The 26,176-nt window shown below is 35.9% G+C and overlaps 3 protein-coding genes across 8 annotated transcripts; all 3 read right to left on the bottom strand.

The window, feature by feature from the left end:
- Positions 1-560: 560 nt before the first annotated feature.
- Positions 561-6,465, bottom strand: LOC105963136 (uncharacterized). 2 transcript variants are annotated; one of them, XM_012987508.2, is made up of 17 exons: positions 5,998-6,465; positions 5,375-5,476; positions 5,221-5,287; positions 4,971-5,152; positions 4,534-4,794; positions 3,729-3,812; positions 3,593-3,637; positions 3,430-3,494; positions 3,188-3,236; positions 2,594-2,846; positions 2,273-2,394; positions 2,000-2,080; positions 1,847-1,921; positions 1,511-1,553; positions 1,350-1,410; positions 1,106-1,256; positions 561-1,000 (listed from the first exon to the last, which is right to left on the bottom strand). In XM_012987508.2, exons 1-17 carry the CDS (start codon positions 6,382-6,384, stop codon positions 791-793), a joined length of 2,238 nt encoding a protein of 745 aa, XP_012842962.2. In that variant the 5' UTR covers positions 6,385-6,465; the 3' UTR covers positions 561-790. The 2 variants fall into 2 exon arrangements, with proteins under 2 accessions (XP_012842962.2, XP_012842963.2); XM_012987509.2 differs by having other exon boundaries at positions 1,350-1,407.
- A 1,503-nt stretch (positions 6,466-7,968) lies between these two features.
- LOC105963135 (uncharacterized) lies at positions 7,969-13,807 on the bottom strand. 2 transcript variants are annotated; one of them, XM_012987506.2, is made up of 17 exons: positions 13,286-13,807; positions 12,751-12,852; positions 12,598-12,664; positions 12,302-12,483; positions 11,869-12,129; positions 11,044-11,127; positions 10,910-10,954; positions 10,759-10,823; positions 10,516-10,564; positions 9,905-10,160; positions 9,565-9,686; positions 9,278-9,358; positions 9,126-9,200; positions 8,875-8,917; positions 8,714-8,774; positions 8,477-8,627; positions 7,969-8,379 (listed from the first exon to the last, which is right to left on the bottom strand). In XM_012987506.2, exons 1-17 carry the CDS (start codon positions 13,682-13,684, stop codon positions 8,170-8,172), a joined length of 2,253 nt encoding a protein of 750 aa, XP_012842960.1. In that variant the 5' UTR covers positions 13,685-13,807; the 3' UTR covers positions 7,969-8,169. The 2 variants fall into 2 exon arrangements, with proteins under 2 accessions (XP_012842960.1, XP_088670634.1); XM_088814508.1 differs by having other exon boundaries at positions 8,714-8,771.
- A 3,634-nt stretch (positions 13,808-17,441) lies between these two features.
- LOC105963139 (uncharacterized) lies at positions 17,442-23,546 on the bottom strand. 4 transcript variants are annotated; one of them, XM_012987512.2, is made up of 17 exons: positions 23,033-23,546; positions 22,223-22,324; positions 22,069-22,135; positions 21,819-22,000; positions 21,409-21,669; positions 20,498-20,581; positions 20,365-20,409; positions 20,202-20,266; positions 19,960-20,008; positions 19,372-19,612; positions 19,031-19,155; positions 18,734-18,814; positions 18,581-18,655; positions 18,251-18,293; positions 18,090-18,150; positions 17,845-17,995; positions 17,442-17,754 (listed from the first exon to the last, which is right to left on the bottom strand). In XM_012987512.2, exons 1-17 carry the CDS (start codon positions 23,429-23,431, stop codon positions 17,548-17,550), a joined length of 2,238 nt encoding a protein of 745 aa, XP_012842966.2. In that variant the 5' UTR covers positions 23,432-23,546; the 3' UTR covers positions 17,442-17,547. The 4 variants fall into 4 exon arrangements, with proteins under 4 accessions (XP_012842966.2, XP_088669767.1, XP_088669766.1 ...); XM_088813641.1 differs by having other exon boundaries at positions 18,090-18,147; XM_088813640.1 differs by having other exon boundaries at positions 19,031-19,152.
- Between the last annotated feature and the right edge of the window lie 2,630 nt (positions 23,547-26,176).

Here is a 26,176-nt window from a genome sequence, read left to right as displayed (position 1 = left end):
AATATATTTAGTCCCTCATGTTTCAAAAATTCAATACTTTTAGTTTTTTCCGTTACTACTAACTCAATCAAGCGTGTGTACATCACTGCCTTAACTGATGGACTTACGGTAAATTGACGGAAATGACCAAAAGTGTTCAATTATTGAAACATGAAGGATAAATGTATTTTTTGTAAACATAGGGGACCAAGTGTGAAATCGATGCAAACTTGAGGGACAAAAACTATATTTTTCCCATTTTATTTTCTTTCATATTTTCGTTTGGATCTTTTTAGTAGGGTTTAAAAGTGTAAGTAGGGGTGGAAATTGAAACCGAATTCCTGATTTTCGATTCCGATTTCAAGTAGGCATTGTCCGTAAACGTGTTTGTGTGTGTTTGTTTTTCGTTGCATACTCGTTGATTGTTGCGTTTACTTGTCTTAATACCCCTTATCATAAACATAAATCCCCTCCAAGTTTATATAACATGAGCAAGTTATTGCTCACATAGGCCCATCGCCCATACATATAATCTCCATACACACACTAAGATGAGTATATTCACACAGCAGAACACATTAAAAAGGGTATAATATGTGCAAATTCATTATATCATTAGTATCTGGCTCAAAATCACTAAACTGTACAGTACATACAACTTGTAATCAACAAGTAAGTGTGTGCTAAAAATATCTCTATACATCAGCTGCATGCATTTGTATCTATCTTACCAAGAAGATTTGAATATCTGTTTCCATTTTTCATCACCAAGAAATTCAATTTTTTTTTTTTTTTTAAATTGCTTTCTTCATCATGATTTTCTTAGTGGCGCGATCTTCTTCGAGACAACTAAGGTTTGTTTGATCCAATCCCCACTGTTATGCTCTAATGATCTTCGAAGTGCCTCACAAGCTTCAGCGAGTTCTTCCTCTCCAATGACTGGAGAATCCTTCTTCAGGGCGAAAATTAATTCAGAGAAACCTTCATCCACGGGCATGCTAAAGAGGTTGCTGCTAAATACCTGCGAAACAGAAAAAAAAAAAAAAAAAAAAACAGGAAAAATAAATTTTCGAACCATATTATATATTATATTTCATGCTACTTTTTTTTGTCAGTTGTTTCTCACCGTTTGCAATTTTGAATGCGCTGCAGTCCTCACACCAGGATAGCCTGTGGCTAACTTAAGGATGAATAGACCTTTATCAGAAAGTGAATCTTTTGCTGCCAATAGAAAAGGTTCCTCAACTAATTCTGCCTCTGGACTAATTAAACCAGAACTGCACAATAAAAAGAGTACTTTTTGTCAAATTGACAAGAATTGATTTGAGTCGAAGCTGTTTTTTATTTATTTTTTTATTTTTTCCTCTTACCTTGAGTCTGACGAGTCCACGTCGATTATAAGTACGTCAATTTTGGAAGAGTTGATCCCTTCTTCATGAATTACAGTGCAACCATAAAATTATTTAATTTTGAGTGTGTTATCTCGCGATTTTATATCACTAGTTACTACAACTAGTTGTAGCGATTTTACCTGCTCTCTCTTTGACAAACTTCATTGCATCAGTAATATGTACCTGGACAGGAAAACAAACGTAGTTAAAGTGAGAACATGAGCATGAAGTATGCACTATAGTATCCCGTAGAGAATCGTTAACTAATCTTCTCTCTTGCTACAAGGGACAAAACAATAACGATAACATGACTCTGTGAAAGCAACTTCTTCGCATTATAATTCCAATTATCAGCATATAAAAGCAAAAATTATACCAAAGATTTTATGTTCTGAATCCCAGAAAAAAAAAAACCATTTTTTGCACACTTCGATTTCCTATTTTGTTGTTGAAAACGACAGAAAGTAGAATATTACCTTTAAGGAATCATCTTCTTCAAAGCTAAAATACTCTTTAGCAACATTCAGAACCACAGGATCTAACTCAACGACCTACCAAATTAAGAATTAGCATAAGGAAAAGACATTAGAAAAAAAATTGGAAATTACAGCCATCCAAAATTTCGATACCTCAATCTTTAGAGTAGGTACGTAATTTCTCAAAGACATAGGAAGTAGTCCTGCTCCAAGACCGATGATTACTGTTTTGACCTGAAACGGAGGGAGGCTTTCAAATCCAGGCATCATTTTTAAAACCGAACCCACGACCCAAATTCATAGAGGTAGTAAATTATTATAATTTATTCCACAAGTGACTTATATATGTTTGCCTCTGTTTTGGAGAATCATTAAATCAAAAAAATGAGATGAGGTAGTAATTTCAAGAGAAAGAAGATAGCTCACCAATCTACCAGCTGAGATAGTTCTTTTTGAATGTATGGAAAACAACAGTAATCCAGAAAGCAACCCCTTGTACAATCCAGAACTCAAATATTTGTGATCGACTTTCGTATCACCACTTGATGCTTCCCCATTCAAGATGAAAAAGACGATGCAATAGTTAATGAACATGAATAAATATTGCTACTTCTGTTTCTCAGCAGTAGATAACAATAATTTAATTTAGAAACAATTAAAATATTTCTCATCAGGATATATCGAAATCCAAGTCAGGACGGTATATGATTTCTCGAAACTTAACCATACAAAGAGAGAGATATTCACCTTGAGAATCAGATGGCTGTGATTCAAACATCCTCGGTTTTCCTTTCTTCAAGGTTCTGGAAGCTGCCGGTACTTTCTTATTCTCAACTTGTGTGGATAAAAGAGCTTCAGATCGCGCAAAAGCTTCATTTCTTCCAAAGCGAAGGCGGCGGAATATGGAATCCTTAGATTTACCAGGTGTAGGAATATCACCCGGTGGATCGAAATAGATCACATCATCTATAGCAATCGGACCAGTCAAGGTAGATGTAACCTGGATAAACCAATATAAGGAAAATCTAAGAGGAAAAAAAGAGATGGAAATGCATGAAGTAAGAGCAGTATACATGAAATATCCAATGATAAAGAAATGGGACTCGTACTAGAAAACAGTTTAATATAACACCTCTATTTTGAAAAGTGACGACATTTTCTCCTATAAGAAACCCACTAAATAAGCAGAGTGATACAGCCCTTCGATGAGTGCTAAGAGAGCAACTAATCATGTAGAAGTGGTCAGAATTATTAGTGGACCGGAGTATGAGCACATCAATATTCTAAATATATGAAAAAGACAACCAATAAGATGAAAGCAAGATATAGTAGTTATTCAACCTTATACAAATTTTTCTTCTGCTTATACCCTTCATCTGCATACGTAATTCTGCAAATCGATATATGTTTATGGGTAGTTAAGTAGGAGGACTAAGCGTAAACAACGAAAAAGTGCAAACAAGAATGGGTATGGAAATAAAATTTCATGCATAAACTAGCATTGGCTGATACGAAATGAAGAGCTAAAATCATTATCAGATGAGTTCTGGTATTGGATAAGTAGATGCTGATAGGATACTTACACAATCTTATCTTCTTCAATATTATCCCCTGGGGCCAATTGTTTGATAAAACGAAATATATCACTCTGAAAGAAAGGAAAAAAAATAAAAATAAAAATATAAGAGTCCATCAAATATACAGCTCGCAAGTTGCATTAGCTATAGGAAAAAAAATCAAGATTACCTCTATATCCTTCGCTAAAACATTATGGTTGGCATCCAGTACAACCTAAAACCAATCAGTATGATGCTCTATGAGTGAAAAATGAAAAATGAAAGATTATAGTACACTAAGATTATCATAGACTTGAAAAAATTACTATCAACAGCCGAGCAGCTTTGTGGCATACAGCAAGGGCCCATTGTCGGGGACTTGATGTGAGGAGCCCGTGGAAAGTTTGCATCTAAATTCCAAACTTCAGTCATACAACAGTTGGACTGAAACAAACAAAAATTAAGTAACAAATAATGCCAATAGCAAATGGAACTCTATGGTGAATGATCATCTCATATAGAAGTTTTCTCTTTTACAAATTTGCAAAAAAAATAGTTTTTAGTTACTATGCAGACTACTCTTTAGTAACATTTTTCATGTGGAGCTTATTCAGAAATGGATGGGGGTGATATTCTCGAAAAAAGCTTAAACTATTAGAGACTTGTATTATTTTATGTTTAATGACTTGTACATTTTTAGGACAAAAAAAAGATATCCTTCAATTTTTCAACAACGAAAGTTATTTCCTTGAAAATAAAAGGAAATACAAGGCAATAAATAACTTAAAATTAAGGAAAGGCAGTTTTGAAACCAGAAATGCAAGTTTAAGTTGGTTTATTTCGCATTACCAAACGCATATTAGCCTATTAGGTATAAAGACTAAGTACGGACTCAAAATGTTTTCCAGGTAGACAAGAAAAAAAAAAGTGATAGAGGTTGGCTCTTTAACGACTAAACACATAAAACTATCATTTTTTTAATGAGATCTATCCAGATGAGGAGAATGCTGATATTTGATTCAAACCAAACTGTTAAACAATTTAAGTATATCTATATTCAAACTTTTTTACGGAACAACAATATATTCTCAACTGTAAATAAAATAACTAGTGGAAAAAGAAGGAACTAACGCTGTGAACGAATAATACACCATATTGATCGGAGAAAGGTATTGGCAATGGACGACCATCAAGCAGTAAACCACTATAGAAGAAACGTGATACTCCAGTTTCACCTAAAAAAAGCTTTACAGCGCGACCAGGTTCAAGCACTCCAATGTTTCCTTGTACCCCTTGGTTCAGGTCATTAAGCGAGTGCCATGTATCAGTGCCATTAGAGTATTCTGCTCGGACAGTATTTTCTCTTTCAAGTGCTTCAAATAGTTCTTGAACCTATAACATGTTCAAAAAGTGAACTTATTTCTCCAGATTTGGTTGTAATGCAAATGTAATGAACTTAGTTCGTGTGAGCTAGCAAACAATACTGTTAACCCCTAAAAAAATCAAGTTCTTTCCTTTTTTTCAAACGATACGTACATGGATGAAAAGAAAAGGCTAAGTGTTTTCACCTGATTACCATGGGATTCTACAGAACATTCATCCATGAATGATATCTGAGAAACGACAGTTAAAATATATTTCTCTGCGACGAACATAAATGCCCGCTGTTTGGTGGTTCCTGAAGATGGTTCTTGAGCAACGGCATAAAGATTGACTTTCCATCCAAATCGAAACTTTCGAAAAAGTAGACCTGAGAACATGAGATGCTGAAAAAATGAACAAATAATTATTTTGACCAATTAGAGGAACAATACCTACCTAGTACATGAGATTGTGCCGCGGTGAGACAAATATATTTTCCTCCAGCTTTTAACAATCTTTTAGCCTGTTAATGAGTCGAACTATATTGGAACAATACCTAGTACAAAGCAAAAAATGCTGGTAACTATTGGATCAAAAGTGTATCACAAACCTCAGATAAGTATATTGTTCCTAATCTGGGGTCAATGTTAGGTTCCATTAGAGCATCCAGTCCTCCCTTATCGATGATGGCATCAACAGTCCCACTTGCAAACTAATCAATAAAAATCGGAAAGAGATAGAGAACACAGTTCCAAAGAAATCATTAGAAAATGGAAAGAGAATTATATAGCAAAGTCCGATGAAATAAATAGAATAAGAAATGAAAGTAGGGCAAATACAGTAAGCCAACGCACAGGAATAAACTCCTCCAACTCAACTACCATAAAAATGCTCTCTCAGGCAAAAGGGCGAACACATTGCAGGGTATTGAATATTGAATCAGTTGGGCCGAATTTTATGGGCTGGAAGAAATTATGCGAAATTATCAAAATTCGGTCTCTCTCTCTACAATTTTCTTCTTCTCTCTCTCTCTTCAGTTCTTATCTCCTTCCCCAAATTCCTTTTATATTTCTGTAGTTGGAATTATATTACAGATTACCCATTGAAATCCTCAGTTTCAAAAATCGAACAAATACGTCAAATTAATAGCCAAATAAAATAAAATCCTAGCAATTAATTTTACAATCCTGATTCTCAATTTACACAAAAATCTCGCGACCTGGAAAATTGTACCTGCATATCAGTGATGTCCATCACGCGCCACCTCATCCCCGGCCGTTCTCTTAAATTCCTCTTCATCATGGCGGAAATGACCTCCCTCGAGAAATCCACATTTGTTATATTCCTGAATCCGTCGTCGTACAGATGCTCCGACAGCCTGGAATTCCCGCAAGCCGGCACTAAAATACTCAGCTCCTCCGGCGGCGGAAGCGAGAGATGGTTCCTGAGTAAGGTCCGGAGTTGGGGCCAGTCGGCGTACCACTCGGAGAAATTACCGGCGCCTCTTGCGGCGTAGAAAAAGTCCCAATTCTCCTGGTTGGTGAAGTTTCCGAAGGCAATCGGCAGCTCCTTTTCAGTGCGGACGCACTGCTCTCCTCGTTGCTCGCCGTTTTCCGCCATTTTCACGCGTTCTGCGTGTTCTCGAAGTGAAATTGTGCGGTTACTTTTTGAAATTATCCCGCCCAAAAAACTACGATCCTTTTCCCATTGCAGCCCATTTTTTCGGTTATATATAGAAATTTAAAGGGTAAATTACGAAACTCCCCTGAACTTTGACTAAATTACGAAACAAACCCACCCACACATAAATACCAAAAAACCCTGTGACTCATTGTTGACCCTTTTTTTTTAAACATAAATCATGTAAGGGCAAATTGCATATCACCCCCTCAAAATTTCTAATTTGTGCACTTTATCCCCTCAAAAATTTAAAAAGTGAATCTCCCCCTTCAAAATGTTATTCTTGTTGCACATTGCCCCCATATCAAAATTTCGATGGATTATTCATCTTAATTGAGTATTTTTGTTGCAAGTAGCCTCTAATTATGTTATTTTTTTTTTGTTGCAGGTTAACCCTTAAAAACATTATCTTAATGCACATTGCCTCTTTAAAATGTTATTGCACAATGCCCACCAAAAATTGGCTTATGGGGCAAAGTGCAACCAAAATAATATTTTAAAGGGGGAATATACAGTTTTTGAATTTTTAGGGGGAAAGTGCGAAAATGAGAAATTTGTAGGGGGTCAAGTGCATTTTATCCATCCTGTAAAGCCAAATATGTGAAAAAATATAATTTATTTTTCTTATTTCTGTAAAAATCCTTAAAAAAATTGAGGGACGGTGTCCAAAACAATGTAAAATTTTGTCCTTCAAATTCTCGATCCCTAATAAAAAGAAGTTCGTAATTTCAATCAGCTTTATTATGGATTTTGTAGATGCTACACCCGGTATAATATACACAATATACCAATGTACACTATCATAGCTAACAAACCAATTACTGTAATCAACAAGTAGATGTGTGTATTATAATGGTAGTGGCTTGACCAACTTTGAGATATATAATCCACATTATTTGTTATATTCTTAAAGCCGTCGTCGTATAGATGCTCCGACAGCCTGGAGTTCCCAAAAATACTCGGCTCCTCCAGCAGAAACGAGAGATGGTTCCCGAGTAAGGTCCGGAGTTGGGGCCAGTCGGCGTACCACTCAAAGAAATCGTCAACGCCTTTTATGGTGAAGTCTCTCGAAAACAAAGTACCCGAGTGAGTACATGTCTCTCTATTCTGCAGAACAATCAAAGGACTAGTGGAGCCACGTCGCTCCAAGCTCTCGGAATAGGCACCTTGACCATGTCGATTGACCAAATTCACTTAAAACAAGTTTATATGTAAATTGTCGCGATTATTATAACTCGGCCAATGCTGCATTTTAGCGATGCGAAAACGGCAATCGAAGCTAACAAGATTTCATCGGCTAGAAGAAAGATTGCGGAGATAGTGTCAGTTTCTACTTCTTGTAGAACACTTGAATCGCCTCTGCACCTGCACTAAAAACTGTAATTGATTTGTCGGTAGATCTATTTGACATTGCTTACGTTGTTGTCAAGGAGGCTCAACAACCGCCTGAAGATACTATCGCCCATAGTCATACATATAACCTCCACATACACTAAGATGAGTATATTCACACAGCAGAACACATTAAAAATGGTATAATATGTGCATATTCATTATATCAATAGTAATGCCTCAGAGATCAGCAGATATATACAAGTAAGTGTGTGCTAAGAAGATCTCTATACATCAGCTGCATGCATTTGTATCTATCTTACCAAGAAGATTTGAATATCTGTTTCCATTTTTCATCACCAAGAAATTCAAAAAAAAAAAATGCTTTCTTCATCATGATTTTCTAAGTGGCTCGATCTTTTTCGAGTCATCTAAGGCTCGTTTGACCCACTCCCCCTTGTTATGCTCTAATGATCTTCGAAGTGCTTCACAAGCTTGAGCGAGTTCTTCCTCTCCAATGACTGGGGAGTCCTTCTTCAGAGCAAAAATTAATTCACTGAAACCTTTATCTACGTGCATGATAAAGAGGTTGCTGCTAAATACCTGCGAAACAGGGGAAAAAAATAGGAATAAGAAATTTTTTCGAACCATATAATATATTATATTTTCATGCTACTTTTTTTTGTCAGTTTTTTCTCACCGTTTGCAATTTTGAATACGCTGCAGCCCTCACACCAGGATAGCATGTGGCAAACATAAGGATGAATAAACCTTTATCAGAAAGTGAATCTTTTGCTGCCAATAGAAAAGGTTCCTCGACCAATTCTGCCTCTGGACAAATTAAACCAGAACTGCACAATAAAAATAGTACTTTGTCAAATAAGAAAAGTTGACAAGAACTGATTTGAGTGGAAGCTGTTTTTATTTTTATTTTTACCTTGAGTCTGATGAGTCCACTTCGATTATAAGTACGTCAATTTTGGAAGAGTTGTGCCCTTCTTCATGAATTACAGTGCAACCATACAGTTATTTAATTTTGAGCGTGTTATCTTGCGATTCTATATCACTAGTTACTACAACTAGTTGTAGCGATTTTACCTGCTCTCTCTTTGACAAACTTCATTGCATCAGTAATATGTACCTGGACAGGAAAACAAATGTATGCACTGTAGTATCACGTAGAGAATCGTTAACTAATCTTCTCTCTTGTTACAAGGAACAAAACGATAACGATAACATGACTCTGTGAAAGCAACTTCTTCACATAACAACTCCAATTATCAGCACATAAATGCGAAATTATACTAAAGATTTTATGTTGTTGAAAACGACAGAAAGTAGAATAATACCTTTAAGCAATCATCTTCTTCAAAACCAAAATACTCTTTAGCAACATTCAGAACGACAGGATCTGACTCAACGACCTAACAAATTAAGAATTAGCATATAGACAGGACAGTAGAAAAAAAATGGTAATTACAGCCATCCAAAATTTCTGTACCTCAATCTTTAAAGTCGGTACGTAATTTCTCAAAGACATAGGAAGTAGTCCTGCTCCAAGACCGATGATTACTGTTTTAACCTGAAAAAGGAGGGAAGCTTTCAAATCCAGGCATCATTTTGAAAACCGAACCCAAGACCCAAATTCAATATATTCCACAAGTGACTTATATATGTTTGCCTCTGTTTTGGAGAATCATTTAAGAAAAAATGAGATGAGGCAGTAATTTAATTTGTATATCTGCTTTCAAGAGACAGAAGAAAAAGAAGAGAAAGAAGATAGCTCACCAATCTACCAGCTGAGGTAGTTCTTTTTGAATGTATGGAAAACAACAGTAATCCAGAAATCTTCCCCTTGTCGTGTCCACTTCTCAAATATTCGTGATCGACATTCGTATCACCACTCGATGCTTCCCCATCCAAGATGAAAAAGACGAGGCAATAGTTAATGAACATGAATAAATATTGCTACTTCTATTTATCAGTAGTAGATGAAAGTAATTTAATTTAGAAACAATTGAAATGTTTTCTTTTTCTCAGGTTTAAGTAAAACCATATCAGGATATATTGAAATCCAAGTCCAGTATATAATTTCTCAAATCTAGCCCAAAAAGAAAGAGATATTCACCTTGAGAATCAGATGGCTGCGATTCAACCATCCTCAGTTTTCCTTTCTTCAAGGTTTCAGAAGCTGCCGGCACTTTCTTATTCTGAACTTGTGTGGATAATAGAGCTTCAGATTGCGCAAAAGCTTCAGTTCTTCCAAAGCGAAGGCGGCGGAATATGATATCCTTAGATTTATCATGTGTATTAGGAATATCACCCGGTGGATTGAAATAGATCACGTCATCTATAGCAATAGGACCACTCAAGGTAGATGTAACCTGGATAAATCAATATAAGGAAAATCTAAGAGGAAAAAAAGAGATGGCAATACATGAAGTAAGAGCAGTATATATGAAATATCCAATGATAAAGATATGGGACCCCTACTAGAAAACAGTTTAACATAAAGCCTCTATTTTGAAAAGTGACGACATTTTCTCCAATAATAAACCCACTAAATAAACAGAGTGATATAGCCCTTCGATGAGTGCTAAGAGAGCAAATAATCAATGAGAGAGTTGAACAAAATAGTAAGTACAATGATCGTGTAGAAGTGGTCAGAATTATCAATATTCTACATATATGAAAATGGACAACAAATAAGATGAAAGCAAGAAATAGTAGTTATTCAACCTTAGACACAATTTTCTGCTGCTTATACCCTTCATCTGCATGCGTAACTCTGCAAATCGATATATGTTTATGGGTAGTTAAGTAGGAGGACTAAGCGTAAACAACGAAAAAGTGCAAACAAGAATGGGTATGGAAATAAATTTTCATACATAAACTAGCATTGGCTGATATGAAATCAAGAGCTAAAAATCATTATCAGACGAGTTCTGGTATTGGATAAGTAGATGCTGATAGGATACTTACTTAACCTTAACTTTTTTAATGTCATCCCTTGGGGCCAATTGTTCGATGAAACGAAATATATCATTCTGTAAGAAAGGAAAAAGAAGATATAAGAGTCCAAATATACAGCTTGCAAGTTAGGTTAGCTATAGAAAAGAAATTTCACAATTACCACTATTTCAATCGGTGAAACATTATGGTTGGCATCCAGTGCAACCTAATACCAATCAGTATGATGCTATGAGTGAAAAATGAAAAATGAAATATTGTAGTACACTAAAATTATCATTGACTAGAAAAAATTACTATCAACAGCCGAGCAGCACTTTGGCCTACAGCAAGGACCCATGGTCGGACATTTGATGCGAGGAGCCTCTGGAACATTTGCATCTAAATTCCAAACTTCAGTCATACAACAGTTGGACTGAAACAAACAAAAACTAAGTAACAAACTATGCCAATAGCAAGCGGAACTATGTAGAAGTTTTCTCTTTTACAAATTTGAAAACAAATAGTATTTAGTTACTATGACACACTTCCTCACGTGCAGACTACTCTTTAGTAATATTTTGCATGTGGAACTTATTCATAAATGGATGGGGGTGATATTCGAATGAACACTCTGTCTTAAAGTTTAAACTATTAGAGACTTGAATTATTTTAAGCACAAAAAAGATATCCTTAAATATTTCAACAACGGACAACAAAAAACGAAAGTTATTTCCTTGACCAGTTGACCTCATATTGAAAGCTAAGTATAAATGCCATTAAAAATACAAGGCAATAAATTACTTGAGATTAAGGAAATGCAGTTTTGAAAACAAGAAATGCAAGTTTAAGTTGGTTTATTTCGCATTACCAAACGCATATTAAGTATAAAGACTAAGTATGGACTCAATGTTTTCCAGGTCGACAAGAAAAAAAAAAGTGATGGAGGTTGGCTCTTTAACGAATAAACACATAAAACTATCATTCTTTTTAATGAGATCTTTCCAGATGAAGAGATGCTAATATTAATATTATGAAAAACTTTTTAAGCAATTTAAGTATATCTATCTTCAATTTTTTTATGGAACAACGATAGATTCTCAACTGTAAATAAAATGACTAGTGGAAAAAGAAGGAACTAACGCTGTGAATGAATAATACACGGTATTGATCGGAGAAAGGTCTTGCCAATGGATGAGCATCAAGCAGTAAACAACTATAGAAGAAACGTGATACTCCAGTTTCACCTAAAAAAAGATTTATACCGCGACCAGGTACAAGCACTCCAATGTTTCCTTGTACCCCTTGCTTCAGGTCTTTAAGTGAGTAACATGTATAAGTGCCATTAGAGTATTCTGCACGGACAGTATTTTCTCTTTCGAGTGCTTCAAATAGTTCTCGAACCTATAACATGTTCAAATAGTGAACTTATTTCTCCAGATTTGGTAGTAATGCAAATGTAATGAATGTTCGTGTGAGCTAGCAAACAATACTGTTTTCCCCTAAAAAAATCAAGTTCTTTCCTTTTTTCAAAGGGTACGTACATGGATGAAAAGAAAAGGCCATGTGTTTTCACCTGATTACCATGGGGTTCTACAGAATATTCATCAATGAATGATATCTGAGAAATAACAGTTAAAATATATTTCTCTGCGACAAACAAAAAAGCCCGCTGTTTGGTGGTTCCTGAAGATGGTTCTTGAGCAACAGCATGAAGACTGACTTTCCATCCAAATCGAAACTTTCGAAAAAGTAGACCTGAGAACATGAGATGCTGAATAAAAATCTAACTCCTCCTCCTATGTTTACATTCACCAAAATACTGAAAAAAATGAATAAATAATTGATCGCAATTAGAGGAACAATACCTACCTACTACATGAGATTCTGCCAAGGTGAGACAGATATATTTTCCTCCAGCTTTTAACAATCTTTTAGCCTGTTAATGAATCGACTATATTGGAACAATACCTAGTACAAAGCAAAAAATGCTGGTAACTATTGGATCAAAAGTGTATCACAAACCTCAGATAAATATATTGTTCCTAATCTGGGGTCAATGTCAGGTTCCATTAGAGCATCCAGTCCTCCCTTATCGATAATGGCTTCAAAAGCCCCATTTGAAAGCTGAAAATTAAAAAAATCAAACACAGTAAGCCAACCATGTTGTGCCATCAGGTTATATAGGAAAGTCTGATGAAATAAATAATTCAAAAAATAGTGTAACTGCCTTTTTCCCATGTTAATTAATACTCTAACCATAAAAATACTCTCTCAGACAAAAGGGAGAACACATTGCAGGCAGGGTGTTTGTTGATTCCTTTACAAAAAATTGGGAAAGAAGAAGAAGACGACGATGTTTTGGAGATTGAAGTGGACTTGGGGATTGACTATTGAAGCTGGGCCGAATTTTATGGGCTGGGAAGTTTCATGAATCAAAATAAAATAAAATTCTCGCAATTAATTTTACAATCCTAATTCTCAATTTACACAAAAATCCTGGAAAATTAATTCTACAATCCTAATTCTCAAAATACACAAAACTCCTGGAAAATTGTACCTGCATATCAGTCATGTCCATCACGCGCCACCTCATCTCCGGCCGATCTCTCAAATTCCTCCTCATCATGGCGGAAATGACCTCCCTCGAGAAATCCACATTAATTATATTCCTGAAACCATCGTCGTACAGATGCTCCGACAGCCTGGAATTCCCGCACGCCGGCACCAAAATAGTCAGCTCCTCCGGCGGCGGCGCCGACGGCGGAAACGAGAGATGGTTCCTGAGTAAGGTCCGGAGTTGGGGCCAATCGGCGTACCACTCGGAGAAATCACCGGCGCCTCTTGCGGCGAAGAAATGGTCCCAGCTCTCCTTGCTGGTGAAGTCTCCGAAGAGCACCGGCAGCTCCTTTTCAGTGCGGACGCACTGCTCTCCTTGTTGCTCGCCGTTTTCCGCCATTTTCACGCGATCTCGAAGTGAAATTGTGCGGTTATTTTTTTGGAAATTCAATTCAACTATCCCGCCCAAACGAACCTAACAAATTGCGATCCTTTTCCCATTGCAGCAGAGTCTTTCTGTTATATATAGAGATTTGGGAAAATTGTATTTATGGTCCTTTAAGTTGGCCTATTTAATACTTTAGTCCTTTAACTTGTCATGTTTCAGTTTACATGCAACAACTTTGCAAATATAGTATTTTTAGTCTTATTTTGCATGGTTTTTTATTTATGACGCTACAAATAAACTTGACGCGTTTTATTTATATTGACGCTTGGAAATTGATAAATTCGACATCTAATTTATCATTGGTAGAACTTTAATTATGTCGGACGACATATCTATAAACCAAATAAGAGGAGCATTTATAATTTTTAAGTTTCCATATAAATAAAGGGGTTCACTGCAAAAAATCCTCTAAACTTTGGACGTTTTTGCACTTTACCCTCTGAACGGAAAAAAGTTGCACGAGATCTATAAACCAAATAAGAGGAGCATTTATAATTTTTAAGTGTCCATATAAATAAAAGGGTTAACTGCAAAAAATCCCCTAAACTTTGGACGTTTTGCACTTTACCCCCTGAACGGGAATAAGTTGTACGAGCATACCTGGACTCTAGTATTTGTAGCACTGACATCAAAATCGTCCAATTTTAGCTAAATTGTTCCTTGAATTGCACACGTGCAACTCACACGTAAAAATGGAGGGGCAATTTTGTCAACTCACAAGATTTTTAGGAAAAAGAAAATTAAAAAGGAAAAATGAAGAAGAAAAAAGAAATAAAAAAAAAAAGGAAAAAAGAAAACAGAAAAGACCTACATGCGTCTTCTTCCTCTCTCCCCACATCTGCTCCGTTGCCGCACCGCCACCACCACCACCACCACCATGTAACGATATTAACAGAATAATCGAAAACGGCGTTGTATAAAGGAGAAACGTGAGTCACTTAAAGAAACGCGTAAAGGACAACACGAGAAAAAGAAGTTAAATCTCAGCTGGATTCAACCAACCCGAAGACGACACGTGGCGGAGCAGTTGGAGCTAATTATAGTTGAGGAGTGTTAGTTTTTCTATAAATAGTAGTTTAGGCATTGTTAATAATGGTCTAAGAAGGGGAGAGAAATATCTCCTCTGTAATCCAATTCTTCGACACTTGAATAATATCTGATTTGGGAAAAGGGGATTGAGTTCTTAACAAGTGGCCATCAGAGCACGATCATGGCACCACAAGCAAATCCAAACCTTAAGGAATGGCGAAGAACAATACACGAGTAGAAGCAATGGAACAGCAGCTGGGGGCGATGGAAGATCAGTTGAAATCAATGGAGCAGCATGTAGCGAGTTTATTTGGAGGGCAACAATCACTACGTACGGAATTAACGACAGAATTTGAAGAGAAGATTGCAGAAGCCACTCGGAAATCGGAGTCGCGGTTTGATGAAATGGCCAAACGGTTTGATGAATTAGGGCGTCTCATGGCGGGAATGCGTGGTAAGGATTCAGCCGTCAATGGAGGATCACCATCTAACCCCCCCCCCCCCCCCCGTCGCGGCGGCGCGTGGGCGTCTAGAAGCCAATATACCCTATACCATTCCCATGCACCGGCAGGGAGGGGAATCGTACAATTTTGGAGGGAATTCCACTTCGGTTCAAAAAGTTCCTAAATTGGATTTTCCTCGATTCAATGGGGATAATCCTCATGGATGGATCCTAAAATGTCAAAAGTATTTTTCGATTAACCCAATGGTGGACCAAAAGCGTATTGTTTGGCATCAATGCACATGGAAAGTAAGGCAGATCATTGGTTTGCCGATTATTTGGAAGGTAGAGATTCTGTAGATTGGCACACGTTTGTGGAAATGGTATTCGAGAGGTTTTGTGAGGAAGAGGAGGAGAGCTTGGTAGAGACTTTCAACAAGCTGAAACAAGAGCATTCAGTAAATGCTTATAGGGATAAATTTGAGGAGCTCAAGGCATTTATGTTACACATGAATAGAACTCTATTTGAGACATATTTCATCAATAGTTTCATCAGTGGTTTAAAGGATGAAATCAAGAGCATGGTAAGACTGCTCAAACCTCAGACATTGAAGGAAGCTATGAGCAAGGCAAAGTTGCAGGAAAAAGCCATAGACTAATTGAATAAGAGCTTAAGGCAGATGCAAATAAATACTGGGATGACACACCCCACTTGAACTAATAAGAGTGTGTATAGTGATTTCTAAGTTAAACACAACCCTACGGTGGAAGAAATCTACACAAGTGAAGAGACTATCTACTGCAGAATGGGATAAGAGAAAGAAGAAGGGTCTTTGCTTCAACTGTGATGAGAAATTCACTTATGGTCACAAGTGCAAAAGAGTTTTTATAATATTAGGGGAGGAAGCACAAGAGGAATCCAGTGGAGACGATTCCATAGGGGAGGAGAGGGAAGAAGAACTAGAGCTATATAGGATTTCAGTGTATACTCTAGCTGGTCAAGTCTCTCCTAGTACAATCAAACTGGTAGGAATGGTGAATAAACAACCTATTTCAATTCTTGTAGATACTGGAAGCACCATACCTTCTTGGATCCCAGTACTGCCAAGAGGTTGAAATGTATACTAGAACCTACATCTAACTTGAGGGTTTATGTGGCAGATGGAAGAAAGATTCTTAGTAAGTACAAGTGTTCACAGTTCAAATGGACTGTGGGCCAACATCACTTTCAAGCTGGGGTTAGATTATTGGAACTTGGAGGGTGTGATTTAGTTATTGATGTGGATCTTCTGAGGCATTTAGAGTCTATTACCTTTCATTTTTCCCAAGCTCCCGTATCCTCATCTTTGGAATATACCGTTTCTCTGTGTCTGTTTCCCCATTTCCCTATATCACAGTTTTTATGTCCGTGCTGCATAGGTTGACCCATATTTTTCTTTAACATAAATCATGTAAAACATATTATACAATCTTTAGTTAAATATGTGAGACCAAAGTACCCGAGTGAGTACATGTCTCTCTATTCTGCAGAATAATCAAAGGACTAGTGGGTCCACGTCGCTCCAAGCTCTCGGAATAGGCACCTTGACCATGTCGATTCACCAAATTCGCTTAAAACAAGTTTATACGTAAATTGTTGCGATTATTATAACTCGGCCAATGCTGCATTTTAGCGATGCGAAAACGGCATTCGAAGCTAACAAGATTTCATTGGCTAGAAGAAAGATTGCAGAGGTAGTGTCAGTTTCTACTTCTTGTAGAACACTTGAATCGCCTCTGCACCTGCACTTAAAACTGCAATTGATTTGTCGGAAGATGTATTTGGCATTGCTTACGTCGTTGTCACATAGGCTCAACGGCCGCTTGAAGATCTCAACTAACACATAAATAAACGAAACATAAAATCCAATGTGAATTAGTTGCTCATTCGTTTTAGTGAAATCATATGAATAAGTACTTAATATTTATATTTGAAAGGGTTGTGCAAAATAAATAATATTTATCACTGTAAAAGTTCAATACATTTTTCTTAGAGACCCTTTCAGTTATTAATACATTATCTTAATACCCCTTACCATATACATATATTACATACATGCCCTCCAAGTTTATATAACATGAGCAAATTATTGCTCACATAGGCCCATCAGCCATAGGCCATACATATAATACACACACACACACACACTCACACACACACTAAGATGAGTGAGTATATTCACACTGTAGAACAGATTAAAAAAGGTATAATATGTGCAAATTCATTATATCAAAATCACTAAACTGTACAGTACATACAACTTGTAATCAACAAGTAAGTGTGTGCTAAAAATATATCTCTTCATCATGATTTTCTTAATTGCTTGATCTTTTTCGAGTCCACTAAGGCTTGTTTGACCCACTCCCCACTGTTATGCTCTAATGATCTTTGAAGTGCCTCACAAGCTTCAGCGAGTTCTTCCTCTCCAATGAATGGAGAGTCCTTCTTCAGGGCGAAAATTAATTCATTGAAACCTTTATCTGCGTGCAAGCAAAAGAGGTTGCTAAATACCTGCGAAACAGAACAAAAAGAAATTAGGAAAAAGAAATTTTCGAACCATATAGTGTATAATATATTTTCATGCTATCAGTTGTTTCTCACCTTTTCGAAAGTTGAATACACTGCAGCCCTCACACCAGGATAGCATGTGATAAACTTAACGATCAATAATCCTTTATCAGAAAGTGAGTCTTTTGCTGCCAATAGAAAAGGTTCCTCAACGAATTCTGCCTCTGGACAAATTAAACCAGAACTGCACAATAAAAATAGTACTTTGTCAAATAAAAAAAGATGACAAGAATTGATTTGAGTGGAAGCTGTTTTTTTTTTTTTTTTTTTTTTTTTACCTTGAGTCTGATGAGTCCACTTCGATTATAAGTACGTCAATTTTGGAAGAGTTGTTCCCTTCTTCATGAATTACAGTGCAACCATACAGTTATTTAATTTTGAGCGTGTTATCTTGCGATTTTATATCACTAGTTACTACAACTAGTTGTAGCGATTTTACCTGCTCTCTCTTTGACAAACTTCATTGCATCAGTAATATGTACCTGGACCGGAAACGAAAACTAGTTACAGTGAGAGCATGAGCATTACGACTCTGTGAAAGCAACAATAATATCACGTCGTTAGCTAATCCTTTCTCTTGTTACAAGGAACAAAACAATAACGATAACATGACTCTGTGAAAGCAACTTTTTCGCATTATAATTCCAATTATCAGCACATAAATGCAAAATTATACCAAAGATTATATGTTCTGAATTCCAGAAAAAACCCTTTTGCACACTCCAAAATCCTATTTTGTTGTTGAAAACGACAGAAACTAGAATATTACCTTTAAGCCATCAGCTTCTTCAAAACTAAAATACTCTTTAGCAACATTCAGAACCACAGGATCTGACTCAACGACCTAACACATTAAGAACTAGCATAAAGACAAGACAGTAGGGAAAAAAATGGTAATTACAGCCATCCAAAATTTCGATACCTCAATCTTTAGAGTAGGTATGTAATTTCTCATACACATAGGAAGTAGTCCTGCTCCAAGACCGATGATTACTGTTTTGACCTGAAAGGGAGGGAAGCTTTCAAATCTAGGCATCATTTCGAAAACCGAACCCACGACCCAAATTTATAAAGGTAGTAAATTATTATAATTTATTCCACAAGTGAATTACATATGTTTGCCTCTGTTTTGGAGAATCATTTAAGAAAAATGAGATGAGGTAGTAATTTAATTTGTATATCTGCTTTCAAGAGACAGAAGAGAAAAAAGATAGCTCACCAATCTACCAGCTGAGGTAGTTCTTTTTGAATGTATAGAAAACAACAGTAATCCAGAAATCATCCCATTGGTTAATCCACTTCTCACATATCTGTGATCGACTTTCATATCACCACTCGATGCTTCTTCATTCAAGACGAAAAAAACGAGGCAATAGTTAATGAACATGAATAAATATTGCTACTTCTATTTCTCAGCAGTAGATGACAGTAACTTAATTTAGAAACAATTGAAATGTTTTTTTTTTCCTCAGGTTTTAGTAAAACCATATCAGGAAATATTGAAATCCAAGTCCAGTATATAATTTCTCAAAACTAACCTAAAAAGAGAGAGATATTCACCTTGAGAATCAGATGGCTGCGATTCAACCATCCTCAGTTTTCCTTTCTTCGCCTGCACTTTCTTATTCTGAACTTGTGTGGCTAAAAGAGCTTCAGATTGCGCAAAAACTTCAGTTCTTCCAAAACGAATGCGACGGAATATGATATCCTTAGATGTATCAACTGTATTAGGAATACCACCCGGTGGATTGAAATAGATCACGTCTTCTATAGCAATCGGACCAGTCAAGGTAGATGTAACCTGGATAAACCAATATAAGGAAAATCTAAGAGGAAAAAAAGAGATGGCAATACATGAAGTAAGAGAAGTATATATGAAATATCCAATGATAAAGAAATGGGACTCTTACTACTAAACAGTTTAACATAAAACCTCTAATTTGAAAAGTGACGACATTTTCTCCTATAAGTAACCACCACTAAATAATCACACAGTGATACAGTCCTTCGATGAGTGCTAAGAGAGCAAATAATCAATGAGAGAGTTGAACAAAATAGTATGTACAATGATCGTGTAGAAGTGGTCAGAATTATCAATATGAAAAGGACAACCAATAAGATGAAAGCAAGAAATAGTAGTTATTCAACCTTATACAAACTTTTCTTCTGCTTATACCGTACATCTGCATGCGTAACTCTGCAAATGGATATATGTTTATGGGTAATTAAGTAGGAGGACTAAGCGTAAACAACGAAAAAGTGCAAACAAGAATGGGTTTGGAAATAAATTTTCGTACATAAACTAGCATTGGCTGATATGGAATCAAGAGCTAAAATCATTATCAGATGAGTTCTGGTATTGGATAAGTAGATGCTGATAGGATACTTACTCAACGTTAGCATTTTCAATGTCATCCCCTGGGGCTAATTGTTTGATTAAACGAAATATATCATTCTGAAAGAAAGGAAAAAAATAAAATAAAAATATAAGTGTCCATCAAATATACAGCTCGGCAGTTAGAGCTGTAGGAAAAAATAGAAAATCAAGATTACCTCTATTTCATTCACTAAAACATTATGGTTGGCATCCAGTGCAACCTAATACCAATCAGTATGATGCTATGAGTGAAAAACGAAAAATGAAATATCGTAGTACACTAAATTATCATTGAGTAGAAAAAATTACTATCAACAGCCGAGCAGTATTTTGGCCTCGAACAAGGGCCCATGGTCGGGTAGTTGATACGAGGAGATTCTGGAACAGTTGCATCTAAAATTCCAAACTTCAGTCGTACAACAGTTGGAATGAAACAAACAAAAATTAACAAACTATGCCAATAGCAAGCGGAACTCTATGGTGAATGATCATCTCATATAGAAGTTTTCTCTTTTACAAATTTGCAAAAAAAATTAACAAAATATGCCAATAGCAAGTGGAACTCTATGGTGAATGATCATCTCATATAGAAGTTTTCTCTTTTACAAATTTGCAAAAAAAATTAACAAAATATGCCAATAGCAAGTGGAACTCTATGGTGCAGACTACTCTTTATAAACATTTTTCAGGTGGAACTTATTCATAAATGGACGGGGGTGATATTTAGAATTAACACCTCGTCTAAAAGCTTAAACTATTAGAGACTTGAATTATTTTATGTTTAATGACTTGTACATTTATAGCACAAAAAAATATCCTTCAATTTCAATAACGGACAACAAAACAACGAAAGTTATTTCATTGACACCATATTGAAAGCTAAGTATAAAAGCTATTAAAAATACAAGGCAATAAATTACTTAAAAATAAGGAAAGGCAGTTTTAAAAACAAGAAATGCAAGTTTAAATTGGTTTATTTCGCATTACCAAAAGCATATTAGGTATAAAGACTAAGTACAGACTAAGTGTTTTCCAGGTAGACAAGAAAAAAAGAGTGATAGAGGTTGGCTCTTTAACTAATAAACACATAAAACTATCATTTTTTAATGAGATCCATCCAGATGAAGAGAATGCTAATATTAATATTATGCAAACTTTTTAAGCAATCTAAGTATTCTCAACTGTAAATAAAATGACCAGTGGAAAAAGAAGGAACTAACGCTGTAAAGGAATATCACATGATATTGATCGGAGAAAGGTATTGGCAATGGATGAGCATCAAGCAGTAAACAACTATAGAAGAAACGTGATACTCCAGTTTCACCTAGAAAAAGCTTTACAGCGCGACCAGGTTCTAGCACTCCAATGTTTCCTTGTACCCCTTGGTTCAGGTCATTAAGCGAGTGCCATGTATCAGTGCCATTAGAGTATTCTGCTCGGACAGTATTCTCTCTTTCAAGTGCTTCAAATAGTTCTTCAACCTATGACATGTTCAAATAGTAATGCAAATGTAATGAACTTGGTTCGTGTGAGCTAGCAAACAATACAGTTAGCCCCTAAAAAATTCAAGTTCTTTCCTTTTTTCAAACAATACGTACATCGATGAAAATAAAAGGCTAAGTGTTTTCACCTGATTACCATGGGATTCTACAGAACATTCATCCATGAATGATATCTGAGAAACGACAGTTAAAATATATTTCTCTGCGACGAACATAAAAGCCCGCTGTTTGATGGTTCCTGAAGATGGTTCTTGAGCAACGGCATAAAGATTGACTTTCCATCCAAATCGAAACTTTCGAAAAAGTAGACCTGAGAACATGAGATGCTGAAAAAATGAACAAATAATTATTTTGACCAATTAGAGGAACAATACCTACCTAGTACATGAGATTGTGCCGCGGTGAGACAAATATATTTTCCTCCAGCTTTTAACAATCTTTTAGCCTGTTAATGAGTCGAACTATATTGGAACAATACCTAGTACAAAGCAAAAAATGCTGGTAACTATTGGATCAAAAGTGTATCACAAACCTCAGATAAGTATATTGTCCCTAATCCGGGGTCAATGTTAGGTTCCATTAGAGCATCCAGTCCTCCCTTATCGATGATGGCATCAACAGTCCCACTTGCAAACTAATCAATAAAAATCATTAGAAAAAACGGAAAGAGATAGAGAACACAGTTCCAAAGAAATCATAAGAAAATGGAAAGAGAATTATATAGCAAAGTCCGATGAAATAAATAGAATTAAGAAATGAAAGTAGGGCAAATACAGTAAGCCAACGCACATTAATAAAGTCCTTCAACTCAACTACCATAAAAATGCTCTCTCAGGCAAAAGGGCGAACACATTGCAGGGTATTGACTATAGAATCAGTTGGGCCAAATTTTATGGGCTGGAAGAATGAAAGGATTATGCGAAATTATCAGAATTCGGTCTCTCTCTCTACAATTTTCTCTCTCTACAATTCTCTCTCTCTCTCTCTCTCTCTCTCTCTCTCTCTCTCTCTCTCTCTCTCTCTCTCTCTCTCTCTCTCTCTCTCTCTCTCTCTCTCTCTCTCTCTCTCTCTCTCTCTCTCTCTCTCTCTCTCTCTCTCTCTCTCTCTCTCTCTCTCTCTCTCTCTCTCTCTCTCTCTCTCTCTCTCTCTCTCCTTCCCCAAATTCCCTGCAAATTCTTTTTATATTTCTGTAGTTGGAATTATATTACAGATTACCCATTGAAATCTTCCGTTTCGAAAATCGAACAAATACGTCAAATTAATAGCCAAATAAAATAAAATCCTAGCAATTAATTTTACAATCCTAATTCTCAATTTACACAAAAATCCTGGAAAATTGTACCTGCATATCAGTGATGTCCATCACGCGCCACCTCATCCCCGGCCGTTCTCTCAAATTCCTCTTCATCATGGCGGAAATGACCTCCCTCGAGAAATCCACATTTGTTATATTCCTGAAACCATCGTCGTACAGATGCTCCGACAGCCTGGAATTCCCGCACGCCGGCACCAAAATAGTCAGCTCCTCCGGCGGCGGCGCTGACGGCGGAAATGAGAGATGGTTCCTGAGTAAGGTCCGGAGTTGGGGCCAATCGGCGTACCACTCGGAGAAATTACCGGCGCCTCTTGCGGCGTAGAAAAAGTCCCAATTCTCCTTGTTGGTGAAGTTTCCGAAGGCAATCGGCAGCTCCTTTTCAGTGCGGACGCACTGCTCTCCTTGTTGCTCGTCGTTTTGCGCCATTTTCACGCGATCTCGAAGTGAAATTGTGCGGTTATTTTTTGGAAGTTCAATTCAATTATCCCGCCCAAACGAACCTAACAAATTGCGATCCTTTTCTCATTGCAGCCCATATTTTCTGTTATATATAGAAATTTAAAGGGTAAATTATGAAACTCCCCTGAACTTTGACTAAATTACGAAACAAACCCACCCACACATAATTACGACAAAACCCCTTGACTCATTGTTGACCCTTTTTTTAAAACATTAATCACTAGTAATCGTGCCCGTGCGTTGCACGGGGTCGTATTCACGAAGAGAAGAAAATAATAATTTAAATAAATGATAGTAAAAATTGTAAAAAAAAAATCTATTAAATAATATTAAAGTTACATTACTATTACATTATTTTATTGTAGCCCGTATATTTTCCATTCTACAATATATATGTTGTTACATAAAATTTATGTTAAACAGCAAATAATACAAATTTAACAAAGGGGGCGGATAGTTCAAATACCAATTGTTTCTCACTTCAGTACCATCTAAATGAAAAATGGATAATGACATGTAAACCCTTAATGAAAAACAATACCAATTACATAAAAAATATCATTTTTCTTTCTTTGATACCACACACACAAACCTCTCACACCTCTCTGTTTATTTCTCACAAATCCTCCATCCCACTCATGTTCCTCCTTCTTCTTCTTCTTCTTCTTCTTCTTCTTCTTCTTCTTCTTCTTCACGTGAGTTCTCCATCAGTTTAAATAATATACAATCTGTAATGAGGTTGGGATCATTGGGTTCTACTATGAAGAGTCATATAGTGGACGGTTAGGATTAGGAAGAAGACTGAAATCGGAAATAGAAGAAAAAATAAAAATACAAAAGAAATAAAAAAAAAACAAACAAAGAAAAAAACTCATATAAACGGTTTGAGCTACGCTTTCATATACAATCGTAAATGGATTTGTTTGAAAACTTAGTATGCTACATATGTGCGTGAACATGGAACCTGGAAAAGGAAAGGTATTATTCAAAATCTATTTGGCAAACATAATTTTTAAATGAATTGAGTTCTTTTCAAATATGAAATACAAATTTAATGTTAAAACGATAAATGTCAGATATATGAGCAATGATTTGTTACTTCTCATCGATTAAAACATCTCAATGCTATAAACTCGTTGATGCCGCCTTTGAAAAGTCAATTGTTTCCGACAGTAACATTTTAATGCAAATTATATGAAATTATATTACATGATGATTACGTACATACAGTACTGACAATGCTTAAAAACAATGTAAATACAATAATAAAAAAGATTATAGTGAAATATATGTATGCAGTTTTTCATTTATAAATTTGTACAGAGGTTGATGTGTAATGATGAATGGGAGGTTTTCTATATTGAGAATTGAGAGCAGTTAAAGAAACATCGTGATAATTTTACTCTTTCTTATGCTTTTTTTTTTTTTTTTTTAATTTAATTTATATATAATGTAGTTATTCAGTTTATTATTGGTGGCCATAAAATAAGGAAGTTTGTTTTTGTATTTCCATCGTGTATTCAATTTTTTGACAAAGTGGACGGTTATATTTTAATTTTTCTTTATTCACAAAACCGTATGAAAAAAATAAAATAAAAACTATCATAATAGAAAATTACTAAATTGTCTATACGTTTAGGTTTAGGGTTATAAATCAAAATATCTTCCTTTTATATATAAGATGTAAGGGCAAATTATTTTTGTTGCATGTTACCCCTTAAAACATTATCTTAATGCACATTGCCGCTTTAAAATGTTATCTTTGTTGCACAATGCCCACCAAAAATTGACTTACGGGGTAAAGTGCAATCAAAATAATATTTTGAAGGGGGAATATACAGTTTTTGAATTTTTAGGGGGGAAAGTGCGAAATTGAGAAATTTGTAATGGGTGAAGTGCATTTTATCCATCATGTAAGGCAGCGACTATTTGCAAGACGAAAATTACTTAGGGCAAGACCAAATTAATTTTTTTTATTAAATTCAGTATAAAAAGACTATAATAACCTTAATAAAATACAAACAAAAAAAAATTATTTTATTAATTTCCTTTTGCAAGACCAATTTAAAAAAGAAAAATTAATAAAAAAGGAAAGAAAAAAGAAATTGAATTGAGAATTGAAAAACGAGGAGGGAAGAAGGGAAGAAGAAAACAAAAAAAATCATCGTCGCCCCGTCGCCGTCGCCCCGTCGCCCCGTCGTCGTCGCCCCGTCGCCCCGTCGTCGTCGCCCCGTCGCCGTCGCCGTTGAAGTCCACCACCCCCCGTCGCCGTTGAAGTCTGTTGTCGAAATATCCGCAAAAAATTCGACATGTACAGGTCGAAATATCCGCTTAATATCGACACCATAATGTCGAAAATTTCAATATAATTCGACAATTAAGGAGTGTCGAATTATTTTGAAATTTTCGACACTACTGTGTCGATATAAAGCGGATATTTCGACACTACTGTGTCGATATAAAGCGGATATTTCGACCTGTACATGTCGAATTTTTTGTCCGTGAAATGAGGTGCGAAAAACGAGAAAAACGATCTCAAAGTAGAATATTTCTTACATCTTTGTGTTCTTCGACCTTAGAATCCTCCATATTTATGTCTTGTGTATCCATAATGTCCTTCTTTTCAAGTTTTAGTAAGATTTGAGGGTTTTATGTGATAAGGGTTTTGGAGAATATGGAAGATTTTTTTGTGGAAAAAAATGTGTAAAATGA

This window comes from Erythranthe guttata, chromosome 14 (genome assembly GCF_056151865.1).
Source record: "Erythranthe guttata isolate IM_541 chromosome 14, IM_541, whole genome shotgun sequence".
Classification (NCBI taxonomy): Eukaryota; Viridiplantae; Streptophyta; class Magnoliopsida; order Lamiales; family Phrymaceae; genus Erythranthe; species Erythranthe guttata.
This window is presented reverse-complemented; position numbering and strand designations above follow the sequence as displayed.

What these genes read in the sequence shown, in the direction of transcription:
- LOC105963136 (XM_012987508.2), bottom strand. Translation starts at nt 6,384, where the DNA reads ATGGCGGAAAACGGCGAGCAACGAGGAGAGCAGTGCGTCCGCACTGAA. An exon ending in TAGAATCCCATGGTAATCAG is followed by an intron (nt 4,795 to 4,970) that starts GTGAAAACACTT and finishes AACATGTTATAG; the next exon opens with GTTCAAGAACTATTTGAAGC. An exon ending in CTATCTCAGCTGGTAGATTG is followed by an intron (nt 2,081 to 2,272) that starts GTGAGCTATCTT and finishes CCTCCGTTTCAG; the next exon opens with GTCAAAACAGTAATCATCGG.
- LOC105963135 (XM_012987506.2), bottom strand. Translation starts at nt 13,684, where the DNA reads ATGGCGGAAAACGGCGAGCAACAAGGAGAGCAGTGCGTCCGCACTGAA. An exon ending in GTGTATTATTCATTCACAGC is followed by an intron (nt 11,128 to 11,868) that starts GTTAGTTCCTTC and finishes TTTGGAATTTAG; the next exon opens with ATGCAAATGTTCCAGAGGCT. An exon ending in GTGCTGCTCGGCTGTTGATA is followed by an intron (nt 10,955 to 11,043) that starts GTAATTTTTTCT and finishes GATTGGTATTAG; the next exon opens with GTTGCACTGGATGCCAACCA.
- LOC105963139 (XM_012987512.2), bottom strand. Translation starts at nt 23,431, where the DNA reads ATGGCGCAAAACGACGAGCAACAAGGAGAGCAGTGCGTCCGCACTGAA. An exon ending in ATTGAAAATGCTAACGTTGA is followed by an intron (nt 20,009 to 20,201) that starts GTAAGTATCCTA and finishes ATCCATTTGCAG; the next exon opens with AGTTACGCATGCAGATGTAC. An exon ending in CTACCTCAGCTGGTAGATTG is followed by an intron (nt 18,815 to 19,030) that starts GTGAGCTATCTT and finishes CCTCCCTTTCAG; the next exon opens with GTCAAAACAGTAATCATCGG.